At 47.7% G+C, this 17,691-nt stretch overlaps 1 protein-coding gene across 4 annotated transcripts; it reads right to left on the bottom strand.

Annotated features, from left to right (window-relative positions):
• pop7 (POP7 homolog, ribonuclease P/MRP subunit) lies at positions 1–4,500 on the bottom strand. 4 transcript variants are annotated; one of them, XM_072591405.1, is made up of 2 exons: positions 4,443–4,500; positions 1–1,285 (listed from the first exon to the last, which is right to left on the bottom strand). In XM_072591405.1, the coding sequence occupies exon 2, from the start codon at positions 1,278–1,280 to the stop codon at positions 867–869; it is 414 nt and encodes a 137-aa protein (XP_072447506.1). In that variant the 5' UTR covers positions 1,281–1,285; positions 4,443–4,500; the 3' UTR covers positions 1–866. The 4 variants fall into 4 exon arrangements, with proteins under 4 accessions (XP_072447506.1, XP_072447504.1, XP_072447505.1 ...); XM_072591403.1 differs by having other exon boundaries at positions 4,281–4,495; XM_072591404.1 differs by having other exon boundaries at positions 4,328–4,495.
• Between the last annotated feature and the right edge of the window lie 13,191 nt (positions 4,501–17,691).

The following is a 17,691-nucleotide window of genomic DNA, read 5'->3' as shown; positions in this document are numbered from 1 at the left end:
AAATGTCCAAACTTGCTTTATATTCAGAGCACTAAGGAGAGATATACAGCATCACAAGCATATAACATCCTAAAGTGCTTGACAGCTAATTAGCCTTGTTTGCAATTTATGACACAGCAAGCTCCCACAGACAGCAATATGATGATGACAGGATTGTCTGTTTCAGTGATATTGAGTGGTAATTGTCAACTCGGAGACACCAATGGGCCACTCCCACCCCCCCACCCCACACCACTCCTGTTCAAATATATCCCTGGGACCTTTAACATCAGCTCAAATGGGCAGCAGGGGGCCTCTGTTTCACACCTATACAAGTGTGGCTCACCCACAGTACCACAGTGGGGTGCCAATTTTGCTCTGGAGCGAGTCTGGGATGAACGTTCAAACTTGGCACAGAGGATCCAACGGAAGTATAGAAATGAACCACTGGCAGGTACAGGAAAGGCTGCACCAAGCAGTGGCTCAGCCTGAGAGTCGAGAAGTAACACACGAGTAAATGGGAGATATCAGGAGCAACTGTTCACTGGTCCAATAAATAAGAGTTTAAAATAAATACTTGGGGAGTGATTACAAGGTTCATAAACACCCTTTAGTGTAACAGCTTCTCCTGCTTCCATGGTGAGGTTATGGTCATAATACCTTGTACACATAATTCAAACAGAATCACAAACGTACTGAATTCATAACTTGAATCAATTTCACTTCAAATAAAAATTATTTTATCCGAAAACATTGCAAATGAAAAAAAGCAGTCCTTTACTTAGCATCCAGGATATATTTTGATGGTGTTGAATGCACGAATGAGTTTCTCCAGAGATACATGTCACAATCCTCCCACTACTGTAAACACTGAGAGCCACCACTTGCTACTGAGGGAGTGTGTGGAAGACTTTGATGTGAATGGCGGAGTTGTTTCTGGTGCGGGTGAGGGGCTCGCCCTCGTCCAGTTCTGGCTCCAGGTCGTCCACAAGCTCGACAGTCGAGGTGTTGGCGGCGATCTGCAGACTCCCAAAGCTGCCCCCCTGGAGCTGCAGAGCGATGTTGATGGCGCGGTTGATGGCCAGCCCCAGGCCATGGATGCAGATCTCGCTGAAGCATCCGCTGTCCAGCATCTTCTGGCAGCGAGCCAGCTGCGCCTTGAAATCCGTCTTCATGTTGACATAGATGTCGTTCTTGCGTTTCGGAAGTTTGCGCGGCAGCCTCTTGCGCAGTGTGTACTCCACCTGGTCCATGTCCATCGCCCCCTCCGACGCTGGTGCTGTGGGCTGGTTTTCAGCCATACTCACTGGAAGGATGTAAAGGGAGGAAGAGGAGAGACTGAGTGACATTGTGTGAAGTGAGGAGATGGTGCTGTGGTGGTAATGTTGCTGGACTAGCCATCCCAGATCCCAAGGTAATTCCCAGGGATGTGTGACATATCACACCATTGGCATCTAATGCAATTTAAATTCAAGTTAATAAATCTGGAAGATAAAGCTATGCTCAGTGATGGTGAGCATGTGAATGCTCATCAATTGTCAGAAAATTGTCAGAAAAAGACATGAGGAGCAAATTTTCTTTTTACACAGACTAGTTTGTATATGGAATGAATTTGCACGGGAAGTGGTGAATTTGGGTACAGTTACAATGTTTAAAAGACATTTAGATAAGTACATGAATAAGAAATGTTTGGAGGGATATGGGTCAAGCGCAGGTAGATAGAATTAGCTTAATTTGGGATTATGGTCAGCATGGACTGGTTGGACCAAAGGATCGGTTTCAGTGCTGCGTCACTCTGATTCACTGATACTAATTGCCTTTAGTGAAGGAAATCTGAAACGGTTACCCAGTCTGACTTACTCTAGAAGAGAAAGTGATGACTGCAGATGCTGGAGATCAGAGCTGAAAATGTGTTGCTGGAAAAGCGCAGCAGGTCAGGCAGCATCCAAGGAACAGGAGAATCGACGTTTCGGGCATGAGCCCTTCTTCAGGGTTCTTTCCTGAAGAAGGGCTCATGTCCGAAACATCGATTCTCCTGCCCCTTGGATGCTGCCTGACCTGCTGCGCTGACTTACTCTAGCCCTATGCAATGTGATTGACTCTTAATTGTCCTCTGAAATGGCCAAGCAAGCTAGTTCAAGGGCAATTAGGGATGGGCAATAAATGCTGGGCCTTGCCAGCAATGCTCATGAAAGAATTAAGAAAAGTAAAACTGACAGTGGTATTTAAGAATATCCTGAGAGAGTGCTGAACCAAGGAATAATTTAATGAAGGTAGGCTCTTGTGTTATTGAGTAAAAATGTCAAAATCTGATTTTCACTTAACTGTAATCCCTACAATGTGGAAACAGGCCATTTGGCCCAAAAGGTTTGCACTGATCCTTCGAAGAGTATCCCACCCAGTCCCATTCCCCTATACTTATTACTCTACATTTCCCCTAACTAATGCAACTAGCCTACACATCCCTGAACACTATGGGCAATTTAGCATGGCTAATTCACCTAACCTATTTGTCTTTGGACTGTGGGAGGAAACCAAAGCATCCACAGGAAACCTACGCAGACACGGGGAGAATGTGCAAACTCCACACAGACAGTTGCCCGAGGCTGTAACCGAACCCGGGTCCCTGGTGCTGTGAGGCAGCAGTGCTAACCACTGATATTTGGTTCTCTTGCGAACTGAAATAGCTGTGTGGGTTAGCAAGAGGGTTAAAGCCCTCAGTTCCCCCTAGAGAGGGTATGGAAGGTAACCAAGGAGTTCTCCCGATTGTTCAGCCTTGCGCGGCTGGACAGCTGGTGGTCATAATCACTTGGACTTGTGATGGCATCCAGGACCAGTCAACGATCACCCACACAAATTTGTGACGCCTTGCAATTTCCTATAGCCGCAGAATGATGACGCCGCCCAGGACCAAACAGCCAGCACTCACCACCCCAGAATGTGCTACCTAGGATCAATTACCCTGATTCGCCAGATCAGATCAGGATGCATTCTCGGGTCAAAGACCTGGCACTCACCATTCTGGACTGACAGTCCTCTCCACTTACAAGAAGCTGTGGCTCACCACCTGTGAATGGTGAGGCCCCCTAGGATCAAACAGCCAGCGCTCCCCACACAAGAACAGTGATGCCTCCTGGGGTTAAACAGCTGCCCATCAACATCCAGGAGCTGTGATGGCTCCTGGGGCCAAACAGCCGGCCCTCACCACCCAGGAATGGTGATGGCTCCTAGGGCTGAACAGCCGGCCCTCAGCTCCTGGGAATATGGTGATGGCTCCTGGGGCCGAACAGCCGGCCCTCAGCTCCTGGGAATGGTGATGGCTCCTGGGGCCGAACAGCCAGCCCTCAGCTCCTGGGAATGGTGATGGCTCCTGGGGCCGAACAGCCGGCCCTCAGCTCCTGGGAATGGTGATGGCTCCTGGGGCCGAACAGCCGGCCCTCAGCTCCTGGGAATATGGTGATGGCTCCTGGGGCCGAACAGCCGGCCCTCAGCTCCTGGGAATGGTGATGGCTCCTGGGGCCGAACAGCCGGCCCTCAGCTCCTGGGAATGGTGATGGCTCCTGGGGCCGAACAGCCGGCCCTCAGCTCCTGGGAATGGTGATGGCTCCTGGGGCCGAACAGCCAGCCCTCAGCTCCTGGGAATGGTGATGGCTCCTGGGGCCGAACAGCCGGCCCTCAGCTCCTGGGAATGGTGATGGCTCCTGGGGCCGAACAGCCAGCCCTCAGCTCCTGGGAATGGTGATGGCTCCTGGGGCCGAACAGCCGGCCCTCAGCTCCTGGGAATGGTGATGGCTCCTGGGGCCGAACAGCCGGCCCTCAGCTCCTGGGAATATGGTGATGGCTCCTGGGGCCGAACAGCCGGCCCTCAGCTCCTGGGAATGGTGATGGCTCCTGGGGCCGAACAGCCAGCCCTCAGCTCCTGGGAATGGTGATGGCTCCTGGGGCCGAACAGCCGGCCCTCAGCTCCTGGGAATATGGTGATGGCTCCTGGGGCCGAACAGCCGGCCCTCAGCTCCTGGGAATATGGTGATGGCTCCTGGGGCCGAACAGCCGGCCCTCAGCTCCTGGGAATGGTGATGGCTCCTGGGGCCGAACAGCCAGCCCTCAGCTCCTGGGAATGGTGATGGCTCCTGGGGCCGAACAGCCGGCCCTCAGCTCCTGGGAATATGGTGATGGCTCCTGGGGCCGAACAGCCGGCCCTCAGCTCCTGGGAATATGGTGATGGCTCCTGGGGCCGAACAGCCGGCCCTCAGCTCCTGGGAATATGGTGATGCCCCGTAGAGTTGAACAGCCGCCCTCACCACGTCGGAACCGTGAAGCCTCCTCGAGTCGAACAGCTGACACCCACCGGCGGGTAACAGTGGGGTCTCCTAGTCCGCTGCCAAGGCCCGGGGCCTGGAAGGGGGATGGGGAAGGTCTCTGGGCCCAGGCGGCGCCCCCCGGCCCTCCAGTGAAACACAAACCGGGAGCTGGAGCTCGATCCCCCCGTCACCACCTCCGACCCGCCGCTCGCAAACACGCATGCGCGCGAGGGACCTCAACAACATGGCGGCAGCCCGGGCCCGCCCTCAACACCCTGAGTCAACGAGTGTCAGGTACGAGGCAAGAGTGCACCACACTGCCCACCTGAGCAGACCTCCCGGACAGCACCCCCACCGATCAGACGGCTTTACAACAACAACAACTTGTGTTTCCCAAGCGCCTTTACTGCAGTAATACGTCCAGATGCTAAATGTGAAGCAAAATACAAACACAGGATGACTGATGTCCTGTTATACACAAGAGTCTTTCCCATACCAGCTCTTCATATATTTTAACAAATCTCTTGACAAAGTCTAGGTCTTTCCTTGGTCAGTTAGTGTCTGCTTTCGCCTCCATTGCATTGTCACACACTCCTCTCACTGCTCTGTAAAACAATTGTAATCCTGCTTCAAATTCTCCATACGCTCTTTATCAACCAAACTCCATTCTCTCACTTCTCCAAATTACCACAGCCATCTTTACTGGCCCTCATTCACTTCCCCTTCTGCCAGTATTCTTTTTCTTAAGTTTTCTAATGCATGGGACATTGGCATCACAGGCACTTTGTGTGCATAGATAATTACCCCTTGAGAGGGTGCTGGCAGTGTTAGTGAGGGAGTTCTAGGATTTGACCCAATGAGCAATGTGGAGCAAAGGATGCGAGCATAAGAGGTACAGTTATTAAGTTTGCAGATGACACCGAAATTGGAGGTGTAGTGGACAGCGAAGAGGGTTACCACAGATTACAACAGGATCTGGACCGGATGGTCCAATGGGCTGAGAAGTGGCAGATGGAGTTTAATTCAGATAAATGTGAGGTGCTGCACTTTGGGAAAGCAAATCTTAGCAGGACTTATACACTTAATGGTAAGGTCCTAGGGAGTGTTGCTGAACAAAGAGACCTTGGAGTGCAGGTTCATAGCTCCTTGAAAGTGGAGTCGCAGATAGATAGGATAGTGAAGAAGGCGTTTGGTATGCTTTCCTTTATTGGTCAGAGTATTGAGTACAGGAGTTGGGAGGTCATGATGCAGCTGTACAGGACATTGGTTAGGCCACTTTTGGAATATTGCGTGCAATTCTGGTCTCCTTGCTATTTGAAAGATGTTGTGAAACTTGAAAGGGTTCAGAAAAGATTTACAAGGACGTTGCCAGGGTTGGAGGATTTGAGCTAGAGGGAGAGGCTGAATAGTCTGGGGCTGTTTTCCCTGGAGCGTCGGAGGCTGAGGGGTGACCTTATGGAGGTTTACAAAATAATGAGGGGCATGGATAGGATAAATAGACAAAGTCTGTTCTCTGGGGTCGGCGAGTCCAGAACTAGAGGGCATAGGTTTAGGGTGAGAGGGGAAAGATAAAAAAGGGACCTAAGGGGCAACGTTTTCACGCAGAGGGCGGTACATGTATGGAATGAGCTTCCAGAGGATGTGGTGGAGGCTGGTACAATTGCAACGTTTAAGAGGCATTTGGATGGGTATATGAATAGGAAGGGTTTGGAGGGATATGGGCCGGGTGCTGGCAAGTGGGACTAGGTTGGGTTGGGATATCTGGTCGGCATGGATGGGTTGGACCGAACGGTCTGTTTCCATGCTGTACATCTCTATGACTCTATGACCCTATGCTGACAATACCAATGTGGTCACTGTTTGGCATGTCCACAAAAATTCTGCAATGTCGTTGCAAATGTGCAAACTCTCATATGCATTGTGTTGGCAACAAATCTGTCCTTGGGATATCTTTTTCAAAATGCCAGCACAAACCCAATGGGAAGAATGGCCTGAACTGCTTTTATTGCATCAAGATCCAAATAAGAATGAATCTGTTGTATCTTCAAAAGATATTTATCTGAGAGGTAGATCTTACACTCCTGATGCAGTGCTATATTGTCTGAGGTACTGTCTTTCAGATGTGACATTTGAGGTCCCTTTTGCCTGTTCGGGTGGATGTAAAATTCTCATGGAATATTTGCAAGAAGGACATGGGGGTTCTCCCCAGTGTGAAGGTGGATGCTGGAATTTTGACCTAATACTGTGGGACCTGAAACAGTAACGCTTCTTTTTCTTTCCACAGCTGCTGAGGTTTTCCAGAATTTTCTGATTCTAATTGAGTTATCCCAGGTGTCCCAGTCAATGGCGATCCCTCAATTGTCTATACTCGGTTTGCCTTGTTTTACTCATGGTCGCCACGATGCTGATGATCCATCTCCTCTCTCACTGTCACTCTTCCAAATCTGCTGTAAAGGCTATCACTTAGTTAGAGACAAAACAAAACTGCAAATGCTGGAATCCATGGTAGACAAGCAGGAGGCTGGAAGAACACAGCAAGCCAGGCAGCATCAGTAGGTGGGGAAGTCGACGTTTTGGGTGTAACCCTCCTTCAGGAGCTGAAACATTGACTTCCCCACCTCCTGATGCTGCCTGGCTTGCTGTGTTCTTCCAGCCTCCTGCTTGTCTACCCTGTAAAGTCTCTCACTGCTGCACCTTAAATATGGTCTCCACTTTCCTCTTGACCCTCTTTCACCTCCTTCACTCAACTCATCCCTATTTCCTTCCTCTCCTCACCGCACCTTTTCAGTCTCTTCTCCACCACATTTTTCAATGTCCCCAGAGCCTTCACTGAGGACCCTATGCATTGGCAGCTCGTCTTGTCTTTTCTTGTCACTGTGCACATCTATCTGAGCGTCCATTTATCATTCATGTCTAGATGTTGTTCTTTTCTTCTGGATGTGGCCCAAGTTTCTGCCATTCCACAGCGATGCCCGGCTCTTACCTGTCACGCAGTTCCTTCCTTTTGGGTTCAGTGAACCATTTCTATTACATAACATTCCCCTGAACGCCTGCCAACTATTCCAACCACAGCACATCCCTTGCTTAACTTTCTTTGCTACTTTTGCATACTCTGCCACCATTTGTCCCAAATCCTTGAAACTACTCAACCTTCTCCAAGCCTTCACTCATAAATCTTCAAGCTTCATTGCTATCGTCTTCCCTAGGCACAGACTGACAGACCATATATTGGAACGGCAGTCCCTTGATCTTCCATACCTTTGTTCTTCAGGACATTTCTCAGAGTCTCAGTCACATTCTCATCACTCCATCACCTGGCTCCATGGGTATAGACAGGATACACCCTGTCCCATTTGCTCAATTTTATTTTTATCCCTTCGCAGGATATGGGTGTCACAGGGTGAGGCCCACATTTATTGCTCATCGCTAATTGCCCCTTGAGAAGGCGGTGATGAGCTGCCTTCTTGAACTGCTCAAATGCATGGGGTGTAGATACACCTCAGTGCTGTCTAGAATTGCGGGAAAAGATCTGCCACCCTGCCTACCCACAGCATGGCCACACAGAACACAGAAAATCAAAGCCTGTCCAAACCATACAAGAAACACCCAGAATGCCTCAGCATTAACCGAAGAGGCTGACAAGGGAAACTAAGACATGACCATTGTCACTCGCAGACCAGGGAATACACTTCCCAAGACAAACTGATAATAAGCTTCCTGGACCTGATCAACACAGCTGTCCCAAAGCCCTAAGGGCAGTCTCAAACCCCAGTGATACCAAAGTCACACAAAGGACGGCTCAGATGGAAAGGCACCAGAATACCTCACTAACAGGAAGGAAACAATGGAAACACCTTACTGCTTTAAAAGGCATGATTTGGAGATGCCGGTGTTGGACTGGGATGTACAAAGTTAAAATCACACAACACCAGGTTATAGTCCAACAGGTTTAATTGGAAGCACTAGCTTTCGGAGCGCTGCTCTTTCATCAGGTTATATTGGATGACACAATTCTAAGGCACGGAATTTATAGCAAAACCTTATAGTGTGATGTAACTGAAATTATACATTGAAAAATACCTTGATTGTCTGTTGAATCTTTCATCTGTTCGAAGTGAAATTATCATGGTATTCGAACAGATGAAAGACTCAACAATCAAGGTATTTTTCAATGTATAATTTCAGTTACATCACACTGTAAATATTTGCTATAAATTGCCATGTTCGCATGTATCAGCAGTACTCATCCTGCTGGATGATAGAGTTGCTGTCAAAGGAACATTGGTGATTTGCTGCAGTGCACTTTGTAGACGTGGTGGAGGGAGTGGTTGTTAAAGTGATGGTGCATCCAAGAGGGCTTCTTTATCATGAACAGTGTCGACTTCATTGAGCCTTGTCGGAGCTGCATCCATCCAGGCAAGTATTCCATCACACTCCTGGTTATGTCTTGTAGATGGCAGACAGGCTTAGAAAACACAGGTCAATCAGGAAGAGAGGGGGTTCAGAGCCCAATCCTGGATGTAAACTAACTTGGGCTTTGAAACGCTGACCGTCTCCCATTCCCCACTTATTTCTCACACAGATCCTGATTATACACACTTATATCGTCATCGAGTTATACAACACAGAAACAGACTCTTTAGTCCAATGAGCCCATGCCGAATATAATCCCAAACTAAACTAGTATCACCCACCTGCACTTAGCTCATATCCCTCCAAACCTTTCCTATTCATAATGATCGAAGTGTCTTTTAAACATTGTAACTGTATCTGCATCCATACTTCCTCAGGAAGTTCATTCCACACTTGAACCACCCTCTGTGTGAAAAATTTGCCCCTCACGTCCCTCATACCCCTCTCTCCCGTCATCTTAAAAATATGCTCACTAGTCTTGAAATTCCCCGTCCTAAAGAAAAGACACTCACCGTTAACCCGATCTATATTTCCTCATGATTTTAAGAAAACCTATTATAAGCTCCAGCTCTATGAGGCATCTCCCACTCTCTGTGTAAAAAAACTTGCCCTCACATCACCTTTGAATTTTTCCCCCTTTTACCTTAAACACATGCCCCTCTAGTATTAGACAGTTCAACCGCTGGGAAAAATATTCTGACTGTCGATCCAATCTGTGCCTCGCATAATTTTCTAACCTTGTATCAGGTCTCTGCTCAGCCTCTGCCCCCTCCACAGTTTGTCCAGCCTGTCCTTATAGCTCATATCCTGCAATCCTCTATGGAGAGTTGTAAAACTCACCATGAACTGAAAGGAAAAGAATTCTCCTCATCCTTATCTTAAATGGAAGACCCCGATTTTTAAACCCTGTCCCCTCATTCTCAGCTCTCCTATGAGGGAAAGCATCCTTTCAGCATCCACCCTGTCAAATCCACTCAGGATCTTATATATATATATCCATGGAACATCATGGATACGATTTGGCAAGACAACGATCACATGAACTTGGTGACTTTGGTGCAACTGCAGGATAAAAAAAATGTTCTAACAGCCAAGGTCAAGCTGCCCATCACGAGAAAGTGAGGACTGCAGATGCTAGAGATCAGAGTCAAAAAGTGTGGTGCTGGAAAAGCACAGCTGGTGAGGCAGCATCCGAGGAGCAGGAGAATCGACTCTTCATTCCTGATGAAGGGCTGATGCTTGAAATGTCGACTCTCCTACTCCTTGGATGCTGCCTGGTCAGCTGTGCTTTTCCGGCACCACACCTTTTGACTCAAGTTGCCAGCATACTACCAGGCCATAAGACTGCTGTCTCACTAGAAAGAGGCAACTGGTGGTGGTTTTAAACTGAGGACCAACTCCTCAGGTGAGGGGAGAGATTGAGTTGGAGAGTCCTTCGTGGTAACCTCAGCCAGTTCAGGAATTGAACCCAAACTAGTGGCATAATACCTACTACAAACCAGCCATGTAGCCAACTGAACTAACCAACCCCAATAATAGTGGAGGAGCTCCTGAAGATGAGGTAATCAGGACAGCTGACTTGTGGGGGCTTCTAAGACTCCAAGGATGTTAGCATGAAGCTCAACATGAAGGCCCCAAATATCCATTATTGTACCAGGGAGACAATAGCTGGCAACAGAGGAAAGTGGTGAACCCAATCGCAGATTGGTATGCACTCCTGCAACAGGCACCAGTGCTGAAAACAACCAACCCACAGTGTCACATGTGGATCTTGTAGCTGAACACGCAACGATCAGCTTTCACAGCCATTGGGAAAGTTGCCCAAAGCAAAGGTATGGATCACGTTCAAAACTTCCATGTCTTGTAGATAGGATGCTCACATACCCTATCCATACCACTGCCCCTTGATATTCAATGATGTACCGTCACTGAATCCCACACTATCAACATTCTGGGGGTGATCATTGACCAGAAACTCAACTGAAATCACCACATGAACAGAGTGGCTACAAGAGCAAGTCAGAGGCTGGGAATATTGTGGTGAATCACCTCCTGACTCCCAAAAACCTGTCCACCATCTGCAAGGCACAAGTCAGGAATGGGATGGAATACTCCTCACTTGCCCTGATTGGGGGCAGCTCCAACAACATTCAAGAAGCTTGACGCCAACCAGAACAAAGCTTGATTGGCACCGCATCCACAAACATCCACTCCCTCCATCACCGACACTCAGTAACAGCAGTGTATAATATCGACAAGAGGTACTGCAGAGGTTCACCCAAGATCCTCAGACAGCACCTTCCAAACCCACAACCACTTCCATCTAGAAGGACAAGGACAGCAGATACATGGGAACACAAGCCCCCTTCAAGTTCTCCTCCAAGCCACTCATCATCCTGACTTGGAAATATATCGCCATTCCTCCACTATTGCTGGATCAAAATCTTGGAATTCCCTTCCAGGTGGACTGCAGCGGTTCAAGAAGGCAGCTCACCCCCACCACCTTCTCAAGGGACAACTCCGAACAGGCAATAAATGCTGCAGAGCGATCGAGACTGATATCTGACAAATGAATATTTTTTTAAAAATACACTTGATTCAAGTAATGATCTCAATCTGGATCTTGCTGTGCATCATTTGTGTTTGCTGCACCAAAGTGTGCTATATAAATGCAGGATATTTTTGTGCAAAACCATATGAGCAAAGCACTGGGATTCAACCTGAAAAGATTAGGATTCAAAAGCAGAGTAGCTATCATGAACTTGTATGGAAACCACAGGGCTCACTTTGAATAAGGTGCACAGTTCTATTTCTCATTTATTCGTAGATGATCTTATAGATCGTGAAAAAGTTGCTAAAGATTGGTGATATAGTGAACAGTGAAAAAGATGATCTAAGATTACAAAGAAATCTCAATTAATTGGTTCGGCCACTTTTGGAATACTGGATGGAGTTTGGTCACCCTGCTATAGAAGGTGACAAAGGAGCAGCACTCCAAAAGCGTGAGATTTCGTGTAAACCTGTTGGACTATAACCTGGTGTCATCTGACTTTGTTCGCCCCAGGAAAGCGACTGGGGACTTTAAAATGATGAAGGCGGTTGGACAGGGTGGATATGAGGAAGGTGTTACTGCTTGCAGGTGAGCCGTCAAGCTAAGACAGATTTTAATAAATCCAGGGGAGAGTTCCACAGAAACCTCATGATCCAGACAGTGGGGAGAATATGGAATTCACTCCCACAGCTGTCGGTACAGAGGGGAAACTCGATACGAGGGAGAAGAGTAGAGGTGGGGTATGTTGATGGAATGAGGTGAAGACCTATGGGAGGAGACTCATGTGGAACATAAACCCTAATACAGACTGAGTGAAGAGCTGACAGACGAGCAGTAACGTTACTGGAGAGCTTTAAGTTTAGTGTTGTGGTGGAGACAGTTCAAATCCCACATAGCAGGAATTTTAATTGAATACCTGTGGGATATAAAGATACTCTTAATAATGGGGACTGTGACAGCTATCATCAGTTGTCAGAAGTCCATCTGATTCACCAATGTCCTTGAGGGAAGGAAATCTGCCGTTCTTACCTGTGATGGCTTATATGTGACTCCAGACCTTATGGTAATATGCCGACTGAAATGGCCCAGCAAGGTACCCAGTTCAAGGGCAATAAGGGCTCAGCAACAACAGTGATGTCTGAAAGAACGTGTATTTTAAAATGGACAAGGTAAGTGGAGACGATCAGGGATTTCCAAAAGGAAACCGGGTGGACACTTGAGGGAAATAATCTTGCAGAGGTCACAGGTATAGAGCATGGAGAATGTGACTGACTGGATTGCTCTATATGGACTTGATGGTCTGATGCTGCAATGAATGGGGCAGATAAATGCATTCAGAGTGAGGCCTGAACAGTAACACGGAGTAAATGGATCGAATGGCTTGTTTTGCCCTCATCACTGTGAGTTCCCGTGCTGGAAATGTGTGTGTTGGTGCATGTCCACTTGCATCCACTACCACTGGGAGCCATTAGGGTGTGCTGCAGATTCAGTGTCGACCATGAGGTTTCCAGGAATCGAAAATGTGCCTTGAAATTCAAGTTCAAGCAATGCCTTGTGCAATGCGCAAGAGAGAATCCCTGCCAGTCACAGATGGATGCAGCTCTCTGGAGGTGATTAATGTCTTGCTGAGCAGTCGGCTTCACAGAATTGACGTGATTCATAATGCAACAGTGACAAGGGCAAAACAAGCCATTCGATCCATTTACTCCGTGTTACTGTTCAGGCCTCACACTGAATGCATTTATCTGCCCCATTCATTGCAGCATTAGACCATCAAGTCCATGTAGAGCAATCCAGTCAGTCACGGTCTCCATGCTCTATACCTCTGACCTCTGCAAGATTATTTCCCTCAAGTCTGAAAAACGTGTTGCTGGAAAAGCGCAGCAGGTCAGGCAGCATCAAAGGAACAGGAGAATCGATGTTTCGGGCATAAGCCCTTCTTCAGGAATGAGGAGGGTGTGCCAAGCAGGCTAAGATAAAAGGTAGGGAGGAGGGACTTGGGGGAGGAGTGTTGGGAATGCAATAGTTGGAAGGAGGTTAAGGTGAGGGTGATAGGCTGGAGAGGAGGTGGGGGCGGAGAGGTCGGGAAGAAGCTTGCAGGTCAAGAAGGCGGTGCTGAGTCCGAGGGTTGGGACTGAGATAAGGTGGGGGGAGAGGAAATGAGAAAGCTGGAGAAATCTGCATTCATCCCTTGTGGTTGGAGGGTTCCTAGGCGGAAGATGAGGTGCTCTTCCTCCAGGCATCGTGTTGCCATGGTCTGGCGATGGAGGAGGCCAAGGACCTGCCTGTCCTTGGTGGAGTGGGAGGGGGAGTTAAAGTGTTCAGCCATGGGACGGTTTGGTTGGTTGGTGCGGGTGTCTCAGAGGTGTTCTCTGAAACGTTCAGCAGAGAGCTAATAGGGGTAGCTAAACTGGAATGAGTGCAGAAGAAATTTACAAGGATGTTGCCTGGACTCAGTGGTCTGAGTTATAGGGAGAGGTTGGACAAGCTGGGACTTTTTTTCTTTAGACCATAGGAGACTGAGGGGGGACCTTTTATAGAGGTGTATAAGATCATGAGAGGCATGGATGGGGTGAATATACTGTCTTTTTCTCAGCATTGGGGAATCAAGAGTGAGAGGGGAAATAATAAAAGGGAACCTGAGGGGCAACATATTTTACACAGAGTGGTATGCATATGGAATAATTTGCCAGAGAAAGTGGTTGAGATGGATACATCTTTAAAAAGGCATTTGGACAAATACATGGATAGGAAAGGATTAGAAGGGTTTGGGCCAAGTGCAGGGAAGTGGGGTTGGTGTGGGTGGACATTTTGGTTAGCAAGGACCAGGCTGTAGGTGGTTGGGTTGGTTGGTGCGGGTTTCCTCAAGTGTCCACCCGGTTTCCTTTTGGAAATCACTGATCGTCTCCACTTCCCTTGTCCATTTTAAAATACACCTTCTTTCAGGCATCACTGTTGTTGCCGAGCCCTTATTGCCCTTGAACTGCGTACCTTTCTGGGCCACTTGCCCTGCCCGCTTTTGGGCATTGAGTTCCAGGTCACTACTACTTGCTGTGTAAAGGTACATTTTTCCTCATCTTCCCAGAACTTAAATCTGTGGCCCCCTAGTCTGTGTACCATCAGCTAATGGCACATTTCCCATTGTAGAAAGTGAAAAGCCTCTGATTCTACCCCTACTGCCTAGCCATCTTCAATCTGATATTAAGTCGGATTTTGACCCAGCAATGCTCTATGTATCCAAGTCAAATAATATTTGTAACTCAGAGGTGAACTTAGATGTGTTGGGGTTACCACACATATGCTGTCCATCTCTACCATATTGGGCTCATTGTCTCCAGCGACTTGACCAAGTCATGTTCAGCTCTTGATGATGAGGAAGCATATTGGTCAAGACTTTGGAAATTCTGTGGGCTTGGGGTATGTGCTGACAGTTAAGGGAACGGTGTTCCAACAGTTTTTGCCTCAACCAGATGGCAGAGAGTGAGCATTACCTTGTTTGCAAAGAGGTTTATCCCCCATCGGCCCTCACTCTTGCATCAATAGCCCTTCGCTTTTGTCACCCGTCCTACAGAAAATGAGTTGTATCTTCTGTAGACCCTGTTCCATCCTTTCAAACCTTTCACTTGGTCTCAGTGGGGAGCTGTGGTCCCCCAACATTCCAGGTTCAAGTCTGGGACTTGAGCATGAAAAATCAAGGCTGACATCCCAGTATGAACTGGATACCTTGCTGGGCCAATTCAGTCGGCGAATTACCATAGGCTTGGAGTCACATGGAGGCTAGCGCAGGTAAGAATGGCAAATTTCCTTCCCTCAAGGACACTGGTGAATCAGATGGATTTGACAAGTGATGATAGCTGTCATCCAGTCATAGAGATGTACAGCACGGAAACAGACCCTTTGGTCCAACTCGTCCATGCTGACCAGTTATCCCAATCCAATCTCGTCCCACCTGGCCACTGTCACCATTATTAAGAGTTATTCAATTAAAATTCCTGCTATGTGGGATTTGAACTGTCTCCACCACACCATTAAACTTAAAGCTCTCCAGTAACATTACCACTAGACGGTCACCTCTTCACTCAGTCTGAATCAAGGTTTATGTTCCACATGAGTCTCCTCCAATAGGTTTTCATCTCACTCCATTAACATACCCACCTCTACTCTTCTCCCTCAGACCTAGTTTCCCCTTTGCATTGACACTATCTGTCCTGTGGGAGCGCTACACCTTTACTGAAACATTGAAAACTCAGGCCACGGCTAGACTCTTAGATGGACATCAAGCAGGAGGTCACAACCCCACCAGACAAGCAAGTAGTTTTTAACCTGGTGGTCCCAAATAGTGGTCCCAGTTCTCTGGGAGAGGAGGGAAGGGTACCTTGAAATGACCCCTTGTGTCACAAGGTCACATCGATCAAGGACAACCCCAACTGGAAAGTCAATGAATGGGGTAGAGAGGTCAGTTAGGGAGTTGGAGAGGAAGGGTTAGAGTCTCCATAGCACTTGACTACTGATGTCATCATTACAGCGTTCAGCACATGGAACACAGAAATTAGGAGCAAGCGTCAACTCGGTGAGCTTGTTCCATCTTTTAACATGATCATGACTGCTTTGCTATCTCAATGTCAGAACCCTATCACCCTTTTAGTTTGAGAACTCATGTTCCTTCTTAAATAAATTCAGTGACTTGGCCTCCACAGCATTCTTTGGCAGAGAATTCCACAGGTTCACCATCCTCTGAATGAAGAAAATTCTCCTCATTTCAATCTTAAATGGCCTACCCTGCATCCTGAGTCTGTGACCCCTTGTTCTGGAGACCCCGGTCTCTGTTTCCAGTCTGTCCAGCCCTGGGAGGATTTTGTATGTTTTAATGAGATCTCCCACTCATTCTTCTAAACTCCAGTTAAAACAAGCCTATTTAACCCAATCTCTTCTCAAACAATAAGTCTGTCGAACCTTTGCTGTACTCCCTCTATGGTAAGTCTATTCTTTATTAATTAAGGAGACCAAAACTGCACACAATAATCCAGGTGAGCTCCCACCCAAACACTGTACAGCTGCAATAAGGCATCCTTAGTTTTTTGTTCAAACTCTGTAGTGTCAAAGAATCCCTACAATATAAAGCAGACCATTCAGTCCACACCGACCCTCCACAGAGCAACCCATTCAGACCCCCCCCCCCTTCTCCCATTCCCTACAACCCATATTTCGCATTGGCTAATCCACCCAAGACTGCATAGCCCTAGACACTATGGGGTAATTTAGCATGGCCAATCCACCGAACCTGCACACGTTCGGACTGTGGGATGAAACCATAGCACCCAGAGGAAACCCACATAGACACAGGGAGAATGTGCAAACTCCGCACACAGATAGTCGCCTAAGGGTGGAATTGAATTCTAGTCCCTGGTGCTGTGAGGCAGCAGTGCTAACCAATGAGCCACTGTGCTGTTCATTGTAATGCAGGTCAACATATCATTTGCCTTGCTAACTACTTGCTTCACCTGCATGTTTGCCTTCAATGACTGGTTTACAAGGTCACCTAGGTGCCTTTATGTATTAAAACTTCCCAATCTGAAATACCTGCACAGAGGTCGAGTCCCATCACCAAGTCACTCTTTATTTACCTGAGTACAGCTCAGGTTAACAGCCCCAATCAAGAAGCTCATAGTCAATGAGGTCCATCTGGTCCCAATCACTACAGCCCTTCCCCCCACCCCCAAAGTCCGTGATGTAGGCCTGGTAGCTTTCGCTTGTAGCTTCAATTGCGAAGTTGTTGCCCCAGGTCCAGTTCCTCTGACTCGGGTTTAGACACATATGGTGTGCACCAGACTGTGGCCTGTCTCTTGCAACCAGAAAGTCTCAGGAGAGTTTCCTTCTCGTCTTCAGTGGCTTCCATTTAAGACTCTGAAGTTTCCCTGAGACTAGACAGAGAGGGAGCACCTGTGGTTTCTGCCAGGCTTTCTGGCTGTTCAGAGAGGCCAACTGTGTTTTCCTCCTGCCTTGTTTTCAAGGTAACAGCTTTCAGGTGATCCACATGTTTATTCAGGACATTATCATCTATAAAAACTTTGTAAGTCATGGACCTGACTGCATTAACCCTGTCTTGTACCCATACAGGGCCATTTCCAAGGTTCCGGCACTAAACTTCACCCCTGAATTAAATTGTCTCTCTCTCTTGGAGGAGGCATTTGGCTGGCATTGGAGTTCCTATTGCCATTTTATTCCCCTCCCTCGGTCTGGAAATATCAGCTTTAACCTGATGCAGAGTCTTCTCCCCATCAACAACTCCACTGGAGTTATCCCTGTGGTTGAGTGCAGGATGGACCTATAATCGAACAGGAATGGGATAGTTTGGTCTCAATTGATGCTGTAGGCTGTTTCTTTAAGCCTGCCTTCAATGTTTGGACCGCTCTTTCCACTAGACCATTGGGTGAGGGAAGATATGGA

Source organism: Chiloscyllium punctatum, chromosome 21, assembly GCF_047496795.1.
Source record: "Chiloscyllium punctatum isolate Juve2018m chromosome 21, sChiPun1.3, whole genome shotgun sequence".
Classification (NCBI taxonomy): domain Eukaryota; kingdom Metazoa; phylum Chordata; class Chondrichthyes; order Orectolobiformes; family Hemiscylliidae; genus Chiloscyllium; species Chiloscyllium punctatum.
The sequence above is the reverse complement of the archived record's forward strand: the minus strand, read 5'-3'. Positions and strand labels throughout refer to the sequence as shown.